The 17,057-nt window shown below is 34.5% G+C and overlaps 1 protein-coding gene and 2 non-coding genes across 3 annotated transcripts; 1 reads left to right on the top strand and 2 right to left on the bottom strand.

Moving 5' to 3' along the window:
- Positions 1-7,026: 7,026 nt before the first annotated feature.
- On the bottom strand, positions 7,027-7,599 carry LOC121969126. Its single transcript, XM_042519047.1, has one exon. The coding sequence runs from the start codon at positions 7,597-7,599 to the stop codon at positions 7,027-7,029; it is 573 nt and encodes a 190-aa protein (XP_042374981.1).
- Positions 7,600-9,029: 1,430 nt separating this feature from the next.
- TRNAS-UGA lies at positions 9,030-9,111 on the top strand. The gene has a single exon. It is a non-coding gene; the product is annotated as a tRNA-Ser (tRNA).
- A 426-nt stretch (positions 9,112-9,537) lies between these two features.
- TRNAA-AGC lies at positions 9,538-9,610 on the bottom strand. The gene has a single exon. It is a non-coding gene; the product is annotated as a tRNA-Ala (tRNA).
- Between the last annotated feature and the right edge of the window lie 7,447 nt (positions 9,611-17,057).

The following is a 17,057-nucleotide window of genomic DNA, read 5'->3' as shown; positions in this document are numbered from 1 at the left end:
GATTAAAGCCGTTGGATCAGATGCCGGCTAAAACCTAATTTCCACCGTCTACGGTCTGTTTTTGTTCGTCAAATTGCTACAGGAATTTGCGAGAAAACAGAGGAGGCGCGCGATCAGTGAGGTCTTCCACCTTCCACCGCTGATCATCGCCGGAGCTCCATCCACCACCTTGGGGTTAAGGGATTTTCCTTCCCTATCCACTCCATCTAGCTCCGACGTTCCATCATCTTCACCAGTGCATCGCAATTTGGAGACGAAGCAGAGGAACGCGTGCGATCTGACCACTTCCTCTAAAACCTTACGTCTGCCACCGGAGCTTCCTCTATCACCGGAATAAGTACCTCCTTATGCATTCTTAGTAATACTTTGAGAATAGTAAAAGTTCTTTAAATTTGACCGTCTAAGTTCTAAATCATTTGACATGATTGAATATTTTACTTGCATGCTATTGGTTAGCGTGGTGATGAATTCTATTTTGATTAATTGAGTTTGATTGCCAAAATTGTCTAGAGAGGACCACCTCGAGTATATACTTTATTATTATTTTTTCATGTGATATGCACTTGCTTTGCTTCTTTATGAAATCACAATAGTATACACATGCATGAACATGATAAAAGATATTTCTTTCCCCATCCTTTGAAATTTTTTTGTTTTAAATTCTAGTTGAATAACTCACTCAACACTTTTATCTCCTACCATATTTGCTTTGCCCTACTTCCATTGAGAGTTTTGGCTGATTTCTTGATGAGTTGGGATGGACAAAATTTTAAGTGTGGGGGAGAGAGTTTGCATATGTTCAGAAATCTTGAAGATTTGGCAATGGTTCATGAAGATTGGTTCAGTTTCTTTGTTTTTGATCTCAATTGGTGGAATTTTGGAGCTGAATTTTTTATGCACCCTGATTTTTCTTGCTCTTGTTGAAGTGAAGTAAGGATTTGAATGCTGCTGTGATGAATGAACAGAAGTTGAAAAAAAAATGCTGGTATAAAAAAACTGCATTGCATTCAAGACCATAGATATTGATATTTGTCGTTTAGAATCTGTCCAGTGCAGTTTGTATTCTGAAATTGACTGTGTTGAAACTGGTGTTAATATTCTCATTGATGGTGGGTGTTCTCTCTTGTAATTTTTTTTTGCCATATCCATGAACACAAGAAGAAACAATTGGCACAATCTCTGGTTTCTTGACTTTGAGAAAAATTCCAGTACTCAATTAAGAGAGATGGGACTTGTAAAAGTTGGCACTTGTAGATGGAATGATAAGGAGTTGAGTGATGTTGCAGGTAGTAAAATAAAAAAAAACAAAAACATAATAGAGATGAAATGAAAATGGATTGGAAGTGGCATTTTGAAATCAGAATAAGAAGTTTGAATCTGAAATTTTTGAGCTGCAGAGACAAAATGTGAATTCTGAGCTATTTTTGCTATTGTGACTACATTGGACTAGAGTTAGTTCTCTACCAATGCAGCATGAGTGCATCTTCCAATTGGCTCAATATGTGTGGTTAAAAGAAAAGGGAAGATAGTTTAAAGAATTCAGACTTTTGAAGCAAATTTTTGTGGTTGGGAATTTAGAGGACTGTTATAGTTGTTAAATTCCGGGAGCTAATGAATAGTTGAATCAAATTGAGTGTTACTCCATTGTTGTATTGCTGGGCTGAAAAAAAAAATAGGACAGGGAGGGGTTTTGAATTTAGAGTATCAATTGTGTGTCCAATTTTTCTTGTAACCCTCTGATCAGTAAATGGTGCAAGTAAATACCTTAATTCCTCATTGACAAATAGTATTTTCCCCTTTTCAAGTTTCAATGGTTGAAAATCTGGGAAATTCATGAGGATTGAATCTGAAAAAAAAAAGAAGTAAGAACCCTGATTTCTTTGAATCTGAATTCTGAATCAGACTTTTTGAATCTAGTATGAAGACAGTAAATGACAAGATGATTTCTGAAACTGGGAAAATGCAGGAATGGGATTAGCTGTTGGATTGTTTAGTTGTCCCTTCATATGTGCAGTAATTTCAGAATCCAGAAATATTCAGCACACTAACACAATGGACAGACCAGAAGTTCATAATTCAGTGTCTTCCCGTACTTGTGCAAGAAGTAAGCTTCCAACAACTTGCAACAAGCTGCAAGTGAGATCCTGCTATTGGATTCGGAAAACTGAATTAGCAGGAAACAGTGAGAATCTGATTTTGTGCCAAGTCCTTATGCTATTCTTGATTGGTATAGTTTTGAATTTAAGTTTTAATCATTCTAATGTTAAATGATACTCACTTCCAAGCTGAATCCTTTAGGACCTAAGCTGAAACTACTTTGAAATCTCAATTCTGAAACTCTGAAGTTAAATTCTGGATTTTCCAAATTGTTGAAGTTCTTTAAGAATTGAATCAGAATTGGATTTCTAGAAGTTGAGCTGCAAAAATTAGTTGTTCTCTTCTTCCCAAGATCCTGTGATTAAGAACATGTCAACCCCTGGTACCTGAATTCAGAAATCAGATTCTGGGCAAAGAGATTCACATTCAGATGTTGAAAGTTTTCAAACAGTCCTTTTCTGGAATGATGTGGCAGACTCAAAGGAGTTTCAGCTAGAGAATTAGACTGCCAGCTGCCGAGTTGCTGCAAGATCTGTTTCCCAATGTAGACAATGTCTCCACACTGCTATGGCAATGGAATAATTCCCTTCAGGCAACTGAGTTGGAAAAAGTGCAACTCTGACTTTTCTAATTCAGGCTGTTATCAGAAGCTGAATTCGGTGCATAGGTATTCTGTTTAGGCTGAAGCAAATGAGAATGCATCTTACAAAGCTGAGTAGCATTATGCAAGAGCGAAACCAGAAAATGATGAGTTCAGAGAAAGGAGTTGTGAATGTTCACAAACTGTTGAATTGCTGGAATTTTGCAGAATTTACAGAAACGAAATCTGAAAATTTGTATCAACATGGTCTGTTGTGTGCCAGCGAATGTTACAGTTTCCCGAGATCTTTGGATTCTCTTTGCTTGCCCTGTTTGTGCAGCCTTATCAGACACATGCATTAGATAGCCCACCAACCACTAATGTCTCAACTTTGCTGCTGTGATTGAGAGCTGACAGAATATAGTACAAGGTTTCAAAGTTTCTGAGATTTTGAAGCAAGAAATGTTGAGGAAAATTCTTCAAAGGGATAACAAACAGTAGGGAAGAGATCGTTGGACATCTAAGTACAAGCAAATTAGAGGTCATTGAAGAACATCATTTCTCACTCAATGAAGTGTTTTGTAAAGAGTGTATAAGGTTGAAACTCCAGTCATGATAAAGTTCATGTGGAGACATTCATCCATAGATATCAAATTGATTAACTCATCAGGTATATTTATCCAATACTCTCATTTACTCTTTGATCTATTTTCTCTTAGCCATGTTAATTGCTTCACTTAGGCTGCGTTTGGTAGCCTGTGATCTACCTTGTAATGTAATCCAGATTACATTACAAAGTCGATTATTTTGTTTGGTTTGATTTAAAAGTTGTAATGTAATGTAATCTGGATTACAAAAGGTAGTGAAGATTTGTAATCTGGATTACAAAGCAAATGCTATGTAATCCGATTACATTACGAGGTCATTGTTTCACCAAAGTTTAAATGCCGAATATACCCCTAGTCTGTTGTCGACCGCCGCCCGCCACCGGTAGCCGACCTTCGTCGTCGGCCGCCGCCGGTCGCCGGTCGCCGGCCGCCGCCGGTCGCCGGCCGCCGCCGGTCGTCGGCCGCCGCCGGTCGCCGGCCGCCGCCGGTCGCCGGCGACCGCCGATCGCTGGCCGTTGGTAGCCGATGGCTACCGCAAATTGTGGCAGAGGTGTGGCGACCGCCGATAGAGGTCACAGGATATTTTTGTCATTTTATAATAATATGAATTACATTCCTTATAAAAAATAATGGACACCAAACAAAAGAATGTAATCACCTTTGTAATCAAAGATTACATACATTACATTACCAAACGTAGTAATGTAATCAAGATTACATTACATTACATTACAAATTTGATTACATTACAAGTTAGATTACATTACACCCAACCAAATGTAGCCTTAGTTCTTTTGACCCTATTCCATTTCTTAATAAATCCTTTTGATTCATGCATGCTATGTATTTATGGTGATAGAGAATTAGAAAATGAGTAAGCCTATAGCAGTGAAGTGTTGTGAGTATCATTGAGTGAGTTCCATTTCCATCCATGTTTGAATGTGAGAGTTAGAATAGTTACATTTACCTCGTGGGCTTGAATCTTTCTTAATTGCTCAAATGGATGAGATCATCATTCTTATTGATTATTGTAGGGATTGTATTCATGATTATTTTTTATTTTTAGGTGGTCTTAGTTAATTACCTTTTATTTTTATGATCTTCTAAATATTGTTAGGAAATTATTAGGGAGATCGATTTTTAGTTTTGTTTCTTAGTTTTATTTGCTTGCACATCCAAAGAATACAATTCTGAACGATGATTTATCATATTCACATCCCTCAAGAAGGCTTCAAGCAGAGTGAAAATGATAGCCACAGCACTCATGGACCATCAAGAAGGCTTCAAGCAGAGTGAAAACAGCAAGAAGCCAAGAACTCCACTCTAGCCGTGTCTGAAAAGTTCCTATCTAGTCCCATGTGTTGTTTCAAGACTCATCATGAAACCAAGTATGCACTTGCAAAACCCTCCCAACTGAAGCTCATGAACCTCCAGGAAAGCCTACTGTAAAGCCCCTACAAAAAAAGGTGCAATTAATGATATCCATGAACACAATCCTGATAGAGAGACACCTGTTTGCAGATTGTTGGAAGCTGAATCCATTTATGTCAAAGAAGTGTGCTTGGGCCCACCTATCTCTTCCCAACTGCACTAATTAATGATCTCACAACTCACCTCTCTATCACTATCTCTCTTGGTGTTTTTTTTTTGACAGATTCTTCTTCGACAGTTTCCTGACATTTAGAAAATAATGTCACAGACTTAATTGGTATCCAAAGAGGGCTTTCACCCAAATAACCTGAAAGATTACTGATGTAGTGGAATTTTACAGCTCTTATGTGTTCCATTTAATCAAAAGTCGTACAGCTGGCAGTTAAAGTCAAGGTAGATAGACATGACTCACAAGGTATCAAACCCAGCCTAGAAGGGACTCAAGTATAATCGAACCTGTTTAATACACTCATCCCAAAGATTCGAATTTGACCAAGGACAAGTTAGCTATTACGTCTTGGCTTCAACCGTCGACATCATCCCGAACTTGGCCCCAGCCACCAACTTTGTTCCTGCCTTAGCCTTAGATCTTGATATCATCCATGGCTCAGCCTCAGTCACTGATATCATCCCAGTCTCGATCTCAGTCACCGATATCCTTCATGTCTTAGCCTCAGATCTCGACATCCTCCATGTCTCTATCTTAGTTGTCAACATCACCCCTAGCTCGACCTCAGTCTCCAACATCGTTCCGGTCTCAGCCTTAGATCTTGACATCCTCCATGCTGTAGTTTTAGTCACTAACATCGCCCCTGGCTTGGCTTCAGTCACCGACATCGTCCAGATCTCGACCTCAAATCTCAACATCCTCCCTGCTTTGACCTCAACTTCAATCCAACATTGACCTCATTTCCTCATCCTCGAATCAGACCTACACCCTATGGTGGCCCGCTGAAAATACGTGGGGGGCGTGTGGAGAAGGAGACAATGTAACCATCTCATTGATGAAGTCGTTTTTCTCAAGAGATGTGGACAATGACTATGGATATTCTGAAACACGTGGCACCGGATGAAGGGAGAGTTGGTCAAGTAGCCTCAGTTGAAGATAACATCCTGGTCTTAGCCTTAGATCCCGACATTCTCCCTGCTTTGACCTCAACTTCAAGCCACTCGATATCAACCTCCTTTCCTCATCCTCAAATCAGCCCTACAACTTACGTTGGTCCACTAAAAATACGTGAGAGGTGTGTGGATAAGGAGACAGTGTAACTGACTCATTGATGAGATTGATTTTCTTAGGAGATGCAGACAACAACTGCGAATATTCTAGAATATATGACACCGGATGAATGGAGAGGTGGTCAAGTGGTTATTTGATCTGGTCTCCTGGATACTCTCCTTTAAACACATGACACTCAATGAATGAAGAATGATGAAGGAGAATGCAAAGTCTGATGTGAAGATGCGATCTGGTGATTTCACTAGCTCATACGAGATAGTGAAGGAGAATGTAATGTTTGATATGGAGATACCCTTCTAACAGCCATATAATCTCTAGAGAAGGTGAGTGTAAGAGGATCCTGAACTCTTTTTGGCTCCATTAAACTCTTTTTTTGTTTTTTTTTTTCCTGCTCTAGTTTTCATGTTTTCATGAAACTCTAACTCTTTTAACTCCTTCGATACCATTCTAACTCTTTGATCTGCTTTTCAGATCCTCTCACCCTCCTTATCAAAGATGGTCAGAGAGTGTGCTAATCAGCCGCCATCAACACTATTGGGTCAGAACAATAACCACACATTTGAAATTTTTTATTGTTGCCTTTTCTTTTTCTCCTTCCTATCGCAATTTCTCCAACCTATCGCAATCTGTATATGAAAACTTGACACGATTTCTTTGAAAGAGACCTGAAAAAGGTCTCTCCATTGTGATTCATCCTTTTCGAAAATTTGCCGGTCTAATTAAAGATTCAAAATATTGACCGTCTTTCCTTTCTCCTCTAGACAGAGATCCACATCCCGGAAGTTGCATCCGTAAAACAGTTCGAATTATAATCATTCTCGATGAGCACTAATGGCTGATCATGGAGCAAGAGACTGTGAATCGGACATGCATTATGTATATGAAGAAGCTCTTCATTCATATTTGATATATAGTAGTTGGCAGTTGGATTTGAGAGTAATTAAGTATTTTCTCTTACAAATACAACTATCAAGAGAAGAGCCCTTTCGTTCATGCTTTACGATACTGATTGTGCCACAAGATTAATCGCTCAGGCGAGGTCGACGCTGATGAGGTGTATGATGATTTGATCAGCCGGTGGATTGCGCCAGCGCGTTCTTCTTCGCCAGGAAAATTCGCATCCCGAAGCAGAGGGTCGAGGCGAGGGACCCTCCGCCGGAGAACTCTGCCTCGTCGTCGCCGGAGGGCCGTCGGTGGTGGTCGGAGCGCGGCGAGTAAGAGGATGAGGATGAGAGGAAGGAGGAGGAGGAGGACAGCGACAGGGAGGAGGAAGGGGACATGGAGGGTGCCGGGCCGCCGCCGACGGTGGCCTTCTTGAGAGCGAGGAGCCTGGGGAGGGACAAGAAGCTGGATTTAGAGCCCGCCGGTTTCTTGGCCGACCTGATCCTGCTCCTGGGACTGGAGAAGTGGTAGCAAGGGGGAGGAGTGAGCGGAGGGAGGACGGCGGCGGAGGTGGTGTGCTTGGGCGTCCCTGGCCGGGATTCCCACCGGAAAGGCACGGATCCGGCGGCCGCCACGCCGTAGTACACTCGGAAGGAGGAGTTGGCGAGGGAGGTCTCCTTGGAGAGCAACCTGGCGCAGAACTTGTCGTCTTCCTTGATTTGGAGGAGGAAGGAGCCACCGCCAGCGCCGCCGGAGATCATCTCTAGTTAACTTAGCCTACTCCGACGAACTACAAGGCGGATGGATATGCGGACGCCGCTGGGGCTGCTGTGAGGGGACATTCAACTCGGAGAACGAGTCGTGCTGTAATTGTAGAGGCACATTTTAATAATAATAATAATAATAATAATAATAATAAATTAAAAGATACTTTTAATATCAATATTTTAAAATTTATTTTTAAAAATACTTTAAAATTTGTATGGGCAAAAAGTACAAAATAACCCCCAATTAAGTCCATCCTTATGGTTTGAGTGATAACATACTTTAAATTCATCTTTATTGCTTCAATGCATAGGAAGATTTGAGACCGACTCCCTAATTATTAAAATTCAAATCTTATTTAAGATAATTATATATGGAGAATTTTAAAATTTTGACATTAGATTGTTGTCAAAATTGATATTACATGGGCATTCTGCTATTGCCCGTATCCTATGGGAATTTATATTGGAGTAAAAATTGATATCTTTCCTCCAAGTGATTCAGTATCATCAGTTCCAAGATAAAATATAAGTAGATAAATTATGAAATATATTTTATCATAACGTAATGGTCCTTTGCATGAAAAAATAAGACTAATAATGAAATATTTTGTATCACTTAAAAATTAATCCTAAAATTTGTTAGAATAGATACCATGTAATGTGCTAATTGGTGGAGCCCCGTGCGTGCTGAAGCATAATGATCCGTGGGCACGGTACTGACTAAGGAGCTGCAGTACTCTTACAATTGTGAAGCAGTGAAGGCAGTAACTGTTGCAGAACCCACTTAATCATGGCATGTGTTCTTTTGATTAATTGCTCCACCTCTGATTCAATGAATAATGATAAATATTCCATTAATGCGAGGATTAGAGGCGCTTACTTGATATTAAGAGGTCGTCTAAACTACAGTCGAAAGCAATCAAGCATGCAGACATTAACTGTCATTCATAAATCGTGAAAGGGAAATAGGGAAATGACAAGTTTATCTAGGAGTTTACAACTTAATCAGTTAGTATGGGGAACAGGTCTGTCTCATCATCACGAAGCTTTCCTTTGTAGTAAGGCAAGGCCACTTGAAATCATGATAGTTTTTAATGTTGTCACTTTTAAACACACAAGTGCATGTGCATTTGATGTTTGGAGTCATGCCTGAGGTAAAAGGTCCCTGTGGCTTTGTTTTCTTGGACAACAAAAAAGATAGGGAAATTATGTTAGACAGCCTTAGTTTTTAGTTATACTTTGCCAGAGCCTCATTTCAGTGGACACTTAATACAATAAGAATAAGATAGACTTTGAGAAGGGAAATTTTTTCGCTACTATATATTTACAAAACAATTTCGTTAAATCTTAAACTTGCTTCAAAATAAATTATATAGGAACTAAATGTAAAACATATAGTAAATTAAATGAAGAAAAGTGTCATCGTCGATATGTCCGAGTGGTTAAGGAGACAGACTTGAAATCTGTTGGGCTTTGCCCGCGCAGGTTCGAACCCTGCTGTCGACGATTAATATATTTTTCTCATTTTTATTGTGTATTTTGAGATGCCAGTCACGCCATTTGGGCCAGACTAATCGAAACGGCCGGCCCATAATTATAAACAAGGATCAACTTGCCATTTGGCGCGGCAGTGGAGAAAATTTTAAAAAAAATTTGGAGATGCGGGGTATCGATCCCCGTACCTTCGCATGCTAAGCGAGCGTCCTACCATCTGAGCTAGATCCCCGGTGTGATAAGTAATGATTTCATTTAATTGATTTCTTTTTAATCGATTCATCGTTTAAAAAAAGTTTTGGAGATGCGGGGTACCGATCCCCTTACCTTCGCATGCTAAGCGAGCGCCCTACCATCTGAGCTAGATCCCCGGTGTGATAAGTAATGATTTCATTTAATTGATTTCTTTTTAATCGATTCATCGTTTAAAAAAAGTTTTGGAGATGCGGGGTATCGATCCCCGTACCTCTCGCATGCTAAGCGAGCGCTCTACCAACTGAGCTACAACCCCGGTGTGATAAGCAATGATTTCATTAGAATTGATTTCTTTCGAAGCGATTCCTCGTTCAAAGGGATGCCACGGTCAGGAAGGGAGGATTAGTGTACATCACCTCCACTGATGGGTATTCATCAGGAGGGCATCGACCTCACTGGTTAAGCTTAACTTATGCTATTAGTGGCCAAGTAGTTTAATTCATCTTTATAATTTTTTTTTGCTTACTCCCCTAAAGTTGTATTAACTTTGAATCAACAGAATATTATTTACCTTCTCGTATATCTTTCTGTTTTTGCTAGCCGCCTATCAATTGTATGGAACTTATTCCTGATGGAAATGAATCTCAAATCAATATTAGAGAAGAGCTTTTAGGAATTCTAATCCCAATTCTCATGTTTTAATTCACATATTTTGTTGTCAGACGGAGATATGCCTCACCAATTAATGTTAGAAAAAGAATTCTAATTCCATAAAATTTTGCATTTCAAAACAAGTTGTAAAAAGATTACAGTAGACTAATAAGATTCAATGTAAATTAATCACAGGTTTTCCAGTTCATATTTTCTCATATCCAGTCTAAGCGCTGGAGAACAGGGACGGCTCCAATTGGGGGATGCTCCCTTTATCGGCGGTGCAACTTCTAGTATTATGAGATTCCACCGATGGAAAATCGTCCATCTATATTTGAATTTCTGAATCCACCACTGTCGGAGAGCATGTTGTTGTTCTATGTTTTATAGTTCTAATCCGTATCTATATATGAAATATCAATTTAAACAATTCATCCAAGTTTGTTGTCATAATATACTTAGTTGAGCTACTCATTGTAAGTACCTCATGGTAATTTTAATATGATTAACTAAGTAAGTTAGGTCTTGTTATATTTTGATATCCTTGTATCTAAGTATACAAGAACTTAGGAGCACAGGACGTCGAGTAAAAGACGCAGCTAGCGAGAAGGACGGTACGAGAGAGAGTCGACGGGCATAGAGCGTCTGAGAGACAAGGAACTATGGAAGAGTACAGTGGCGAACGAGTAGGAAACGCGCGGTGTTTTCCAGGACAAGAAGTCGGAGCAGAAGGTTGCTCGAGAAGATCGAAAAATAAGTTCGGATGATACCTATTCCAAATGGACGAAATCACTCAAGTGAGCAAAGCCGGAGCGGAAGACCCGGACTCAAGCGAGCGGAACTAGAGCAAGAGCAAGGACCAAAAAGTCAACCGAATGTTGACTCACGGTTCAGGTGCCTGGATAACCTGGGCGCCTCACCCAGCAAGGGCCGAATTAACCCGGTCCGTGCGCCAAGACCAGAAATATTATCGAAATGCAACATGGCGCAATCCGATGCGACGGGAATAAAATTCTATCCATGTCTAGGCGTCTGGAACCCTTTCAGGTAACCCGATTAGAACTATAAATATAGACATGATCCCAGTAGCTAGATACAACACTTGTAATTGATTTCTTTATTTATTCTATTACCGTGTGAATGCTTTAACTGTTATAACAGGTTTCTCCACCTGAAGGAGACTTTTAGTGAACTTCCAACTTCCTGGGATTAATAATCCCCTGATTATAAACCAAATAATTATTTTGTATCTCTTCTTTTTAATCAATTTTTTTATTTCTTTTATGCAATTATCTATTTTAATCATGCTGTAAAAAATGAGAAAAGTGTTTCATTTCAACAAGATTATTTATCCTCTTTAACCACCGTCAAAGGACCTAACACTTATTAGTAATCATTGTGAAAAATTTCTTTTGGATAGGCTAGTTTGCTTTGATTGTTTAAATATATAATCACTTTTAAGATGGACTGAGAAGCCATTTATCTAGACATTACAGGTTTTTATCCTCTTCCTTCTTGGAGCTAGAGAGTGCAAGTGCAAAATTATTAATACTTGTAAAGTTTCCCTCTCTTATTCTTCAGGAGAAATATTTTATAATGGCAAAGTGCTTACACAACTCTCAAGCTATGAAATATACTTTGTTTGTCATGCTAATTATAACTACGGGAAAAGTTAGATTTATCAGTATTTTTTTTTTTGTCTGAATTGAATTTGATCCGTAAATATTTAGAATTATCAGTTAAATTCATTTTGATCCGTAAACATTTAAAATTATCAATTAAATTCATTTTAGTCGTAAATAATTATAATTATCAGTCAAAATTTATTTTGACAGACAATTTTAATTTTTTATTGGCTAAAATTAAATTTGGCTAGTAATTTGAATGTTAATTTACCCAAGTTTGATTTGGTAGATAATAATTAACTTTTTACTAATTAAAATTAGATTTAACTGAAAATATTTAATTTTTTATTAACCAAATATATTTGGTTGGTAATGTACAATTTTCTATAAGTCAAAATTAGATTTGGTCAACAATATTTAATTTTTTTTATTGAAGGTAGTTAAATTTAATAAGTAATTTACTGGCCAAATTTATTTATCGTAATTTTTATAAGTAAAATTTAATTTTTATACAAGTAATATTTAATTTTTTACTGACTAAATTTAAATTTTGTTGTAATATTTAATTATTTATTGGTCAAATTTATTTGATTGATAATGTATAATTTTTTTACTAGTCATTTGACCGATAATATTTAATTTTCTATATATGATCAAAGTTAGATTTGTACTGTAATATTTAATTTTCTATTAGTTAAATTTATATTTGGTCGATAATATTTTATTTTTATAATAACTAAATTTATTTAGTCAAAATTAGATTTAGTCTAATATTTAATTGTTTTTGATCAAAGTTAAATTTTACCAATAAGATTTAATTTATTATTAACCAAAGAAATTAGATTTAACAAGTAATATTTAAATTTTTTTTACTAGCTGAATATATTCGATTGTTAATGTATAATTTTTTATGGGTCAAAATTAAATTTGAACAAAAATATTTAAAATTTTTACTAATCAAAATTAGATTTAACCGATAATATTTAATTATTTACTAGTCAAATATATTAGGTCGATAATTCAACTTGCTTTCCGTATCCAAAGTTAAATTTGACTAATAATATTTAATTTTTTATACTAATCAAAATTTGATCGGTAGTTATTTTAATTTTTTACTAATCAAAATTATATTTAACTGATAAATTATAATGTTTTATGACTAAAGTTAAGTTTAACTAGTAGTTTTAACTAAGGTGTAATCGAACGAACTAAGTTGAGTTAAAGTAAGAAGTTCGAGCTTGACTCGATTGGTTTTCCCCTAATTTAAAATATCATTCAATTTTTTTTAATAACTTCTTTTTAATATTTCAATAATATTTATATTAATATTAGCTAGTAAAAAATTTAAAAATATAATGTAAAATTTATTTGATATATTTTTTTTATTTTTTACAATTTTATAATAAAATTTAATAAGATTATTGATAAAACTTAATAAATAATTATTATAGTAAATAACAATCAATTTTTAAGTCAACCAATAATTATATTATTATAATCTTTTTTTTTCTAAATTCTTATTTATGTTAACCTTTATTTCTATCTTTATACTTCCTTTCTCAATAACAAAAAAAAATATTCATCCTCAAACCACACCTCCATCCACACCAATAGTAGCTGGCACTACATCTGTCACCCTACTGCACTTTGTTATACTCTTTGTTTTTTGTTTTTTTTACAATATTAGTGAGTTGCCTATTTAATAGATTTACAGCATATATAGAATTAAACTTTTATCTTCATATTGTAATCAATTTGATTCACTATTTTAACAAATATCACTTTGGGTTCTATATGTATTAGTCTAACTTAATTAATGCTTACTGGTCCTCTTGATTAGATTATTCTTAGAGGCCTCTATATTTCTTGTGAAAAAAAAATAATATCATATAATTGTTGGTTTTCTTTCTTTAGATTTTTTTCTTAGATATGAATTAAACAATTTACCTCCTTATGAGTTAATCATGGCCGAAAAATACCATCTACGCAAGTTTGCTTCCCCATGTAAAAAAAAATTGTATGCATCATTAGGACTTTTGGCGACTGATTATAATATTTAGTTGCAAACTTTTAGCGAATGATTTTAATATTAAGTAATTAATTTGTTACTGACTATTAATTTTGGTTGCTAATATTGAGACTAAAATTAAATTTTGATCGCTAAGTAAACATCGAAATTAAAATTAAATCGTAAAATTAAAGAACACCTATGTCCAATTTAAAGAATTTACCTCATAATTTAGCAAGTAAAATAATTTAATTGTGTCATTAATTTAGATACCAATATTAAATCAGTTCTTAAATTAAAAATTGAAATTAACTAAATCTTTAAATTAAAGATCACATGTTTCAAATTCACAAAATTCACTTCTTAATTTTGTGAGTAGAGTAAATTAAGAATAAAATTTAAATTTGGTTGCTAAATAGGATATAAAATTTAATTTTGATAATTTTAGTTCCTAATTAGTGACTGAATTTATGTGATCGTTAGATCTAATATTTTGATACCGATAGTAATTTGGAGAAAATTGAGTTAGAGAAACAAATTTCTTTAAGTTAATATGAATATAAGACTAATTGAGACCATTTAGAATCAAATGATAAATTGAGAGTGATCAAACTTATAAAAACTTTCAAAATTAAAGAAAAGTGGTGCAACTACGATTCAAAAAAGTGATGTATGTACAGTACCACATATATAAAGATTGATATTTGCTGAAGATTAACAAAATCCTCCATTAAATAAGAAAAGAAAGAAATTTTCACGTTAAATTGTTATTTTAATTTTCTAAATGTCAACATTCATTTTTATAAGAAAATGTTCAAACGAGGACGGAAATAGCTATCGAATTAATTTTGGTCACTAAATTAGTGATTGAATTAAATTTGATTTCTAAATTAACAACCGAATTAAATTTTGTCTATATTTTAGCAACTAATTAATTAGTCATTATATTAGAGATTGAATTCATATGATGCAGAAACACAAGAACTTATGTGATATACACATTCCTAAGGACATGAAACTTATATAAAGAGGATTCATGATATTGAACTTCTAATAGCTTGAGAATTTTTTGTTTTTTAGAAAGGTGTTTTAACAAAACATCTTCAATTTAATGCTCAGTTGGCTGTGTAGATTGATTACTGTCTTGTTAAATTTTGAGATTGTTAGGAATTTTAATAAACTGAGAATTAGATTGAATAAAGTAGGTTAAATTAGAGGATCCAAAACTCCAGGTTCAATTGTTTTAAACTTCTATAAGGGAATTTTTGAATTTCCCTTTCCTTTTGGAGCTAAGGCATTCGTACTATATTACTACTTATTGTTTGAGTTAGTATTTAGTGCAACAATTCAAGATATCAATACTTATGTCATTTGCAGGTGCTTCACTCCTTTTAATATAATTCTATCTACCATATCTGGATCTCTTGTGGCTTTTGCTTGAGTTATTCAGCTACCATATCCTTACTTCAAGTTCACCATCATTCACATTGGAATTTATAAGATATCCAATCTTAATAAGCATTTTCTGTTAGGATATACTTGTTTCCTTTTTTAGGACTTAGTGTGTATATATATGCTCAACTTCCTAGTGCCAAAAACTTTTAGGGTGCGTTTGGTTTGCACCGTTTTCATTTTCATTTTCTGGAAAACGCGCATTTTCTAGAAAACAGAAAACGACTTTTTGTCATTCTCTGTTTTTCTAGAAAACGATAGCCAAATTTTTAGAAAACGCGCGCGGAAAACGCAAACCAAACACCATTTTTCAGAAAACGCGCGTTTTCCAGAAAATGAAAATGGAAAATGCGCGTACCAAACGCCCCCTTATCCTCTCACTCTTTCACTAGCACATGCACTCCAAGAGACACAAATATTCATCATACTTTAAGTTTATTTTTCTTTTAAACTGAATCATATTTCTAATTTTATAATTATGTGTTTTACTCTCTAATTTTTATCTTAAATATTTAAAAGGAAGTGGTGCCTAACATCCTACCTAATTAAATATCTTGAGACATGTTTTCTATTTCACCATCACTTATTTAGACTTTGTCAATCTACAATCTATTTAGATAGATTATTATTACTACTAGTACTTACACTTTTGTAACAATATCCAAGTTAAAAGGTCCTCGTTATTGACTCATTGTTTTTCTAAAAAAAATCAAATTCATTTATCAATGAAATTCAAAGGAACTGATATTATATTGTAGAAATTTTGCAATAAATATTTAAGTAGAGAGAGACTTGTACTTTCTTTCCATCGTGATGAGTTTGTCTAATTATTTTACAAACTTAACGCTATGCAGAAGAAATGTCTAATTATACTTTGATAAAAGTTTTGTCAAATATGGCTAAAGTTTCTATTGGAAAGTTAGGTCGACTTGACTTTTTATATTGTACGTTATTATTGGGAAGCATCCAGACCAAGTTCATCAGGACCAACGGGCCTTGGCCCATAAGAGACATTGCTAGACCTAGTCCTAGACTTCGACCGGACTGATTTGATTAAAATAATGTTTTTAACCATCCATTTTTTTTTATTTTTCTAAGATATAATTTGGTATGGGCGATTCCATAACTAGTATAACTACTTAATTATAATAGCTATAATTTTATATTTGATATAATATAATATTAATTAGTATTGATAAAAAATAAATTACTTATATTGTAACAACTATAAATCCTAGCTACTACAATATAATATTAATCAGTATTGATGATAGATAACCACTATAATTATATAACAACTATGATTCTATAATTACATAATATAATATTGATCAGTGTTTAATAGAAATACTTTTTTTATGTGGTAGTTGTTATGATTAATAGTTATTACAGTATAATATTGATTAGTGTTAATAAAAAATAAAATGTCCATATTATAGTGACTATAAAATGTTGTTATAATATAGTGTTGATGAAAATGAGAGTGCTCATATTGTACTACTATAACAATGTTGTTTTGATAAAAACTTAAGTGAATTCTAATAAAAAGGACGCTTTTTTATTTTTGTAAAAAAAATATGTGTGAGGAGAGTTGAAGTTATTTTAGTTTTTTTATAAGATTCAAAGTGTAGAAAAAGGGTTTGCAACAAATAAAGACTCTAAAAAAATAAAGGCAGAAGTATCTAAAGAAGAAATATAATATATATTGGTAAATCAAGAATCAATCTATGTGATGAAATAATATTTATTTTATAGGAAGAACAAATGATACTATAAGAGCTATGGCTAAATAGGGTTTAGATGGATGAATTTTGTAGTTAATATCAAGTAAAATATTTTTTTAATTATTTTTTTTAAAAAAAATAAGACGCTTTTTTTAAAATCCTGGTTACATTTTAATTAAAAAAAACACCCCTCTTGGTTGTTAAGCCATGTACATTTATCTTCTATTATTATTTTCATTAGAATATCTACAATGACAATACAAGCAGGATCCTCTAATATTGAATAGGATCCTCTGGTCCTAT

This window comes from Zingiber officinale, chromosome 4A, assembly GCF_018446385.1.
Source record: "Zingiber officinale cultivar Zhangliang chromosome 4A, Zo_v1.1, whole genome shotgun sequence".
Lineage (NCBI taxonomy): Eukaryota > Viridiplantae > Streptophyta > Magnoliopsida > Zingiberales > Zingiberaceae > Zingiber > Zingiber officinale.
This window is presented reverse-complemented; position numbering and strand designations above follow the sequence as displayed.

Excerpts from the sequence above, each read along its gene's own strand:
- LOC121969126 (XM_042519047.1), bottom strand. The coding sequence starts at position 7,599 with ATGATCTCCGGCGGCGCTGGCGGTGGCTCCTTCCTCCTCCAAATCAAG.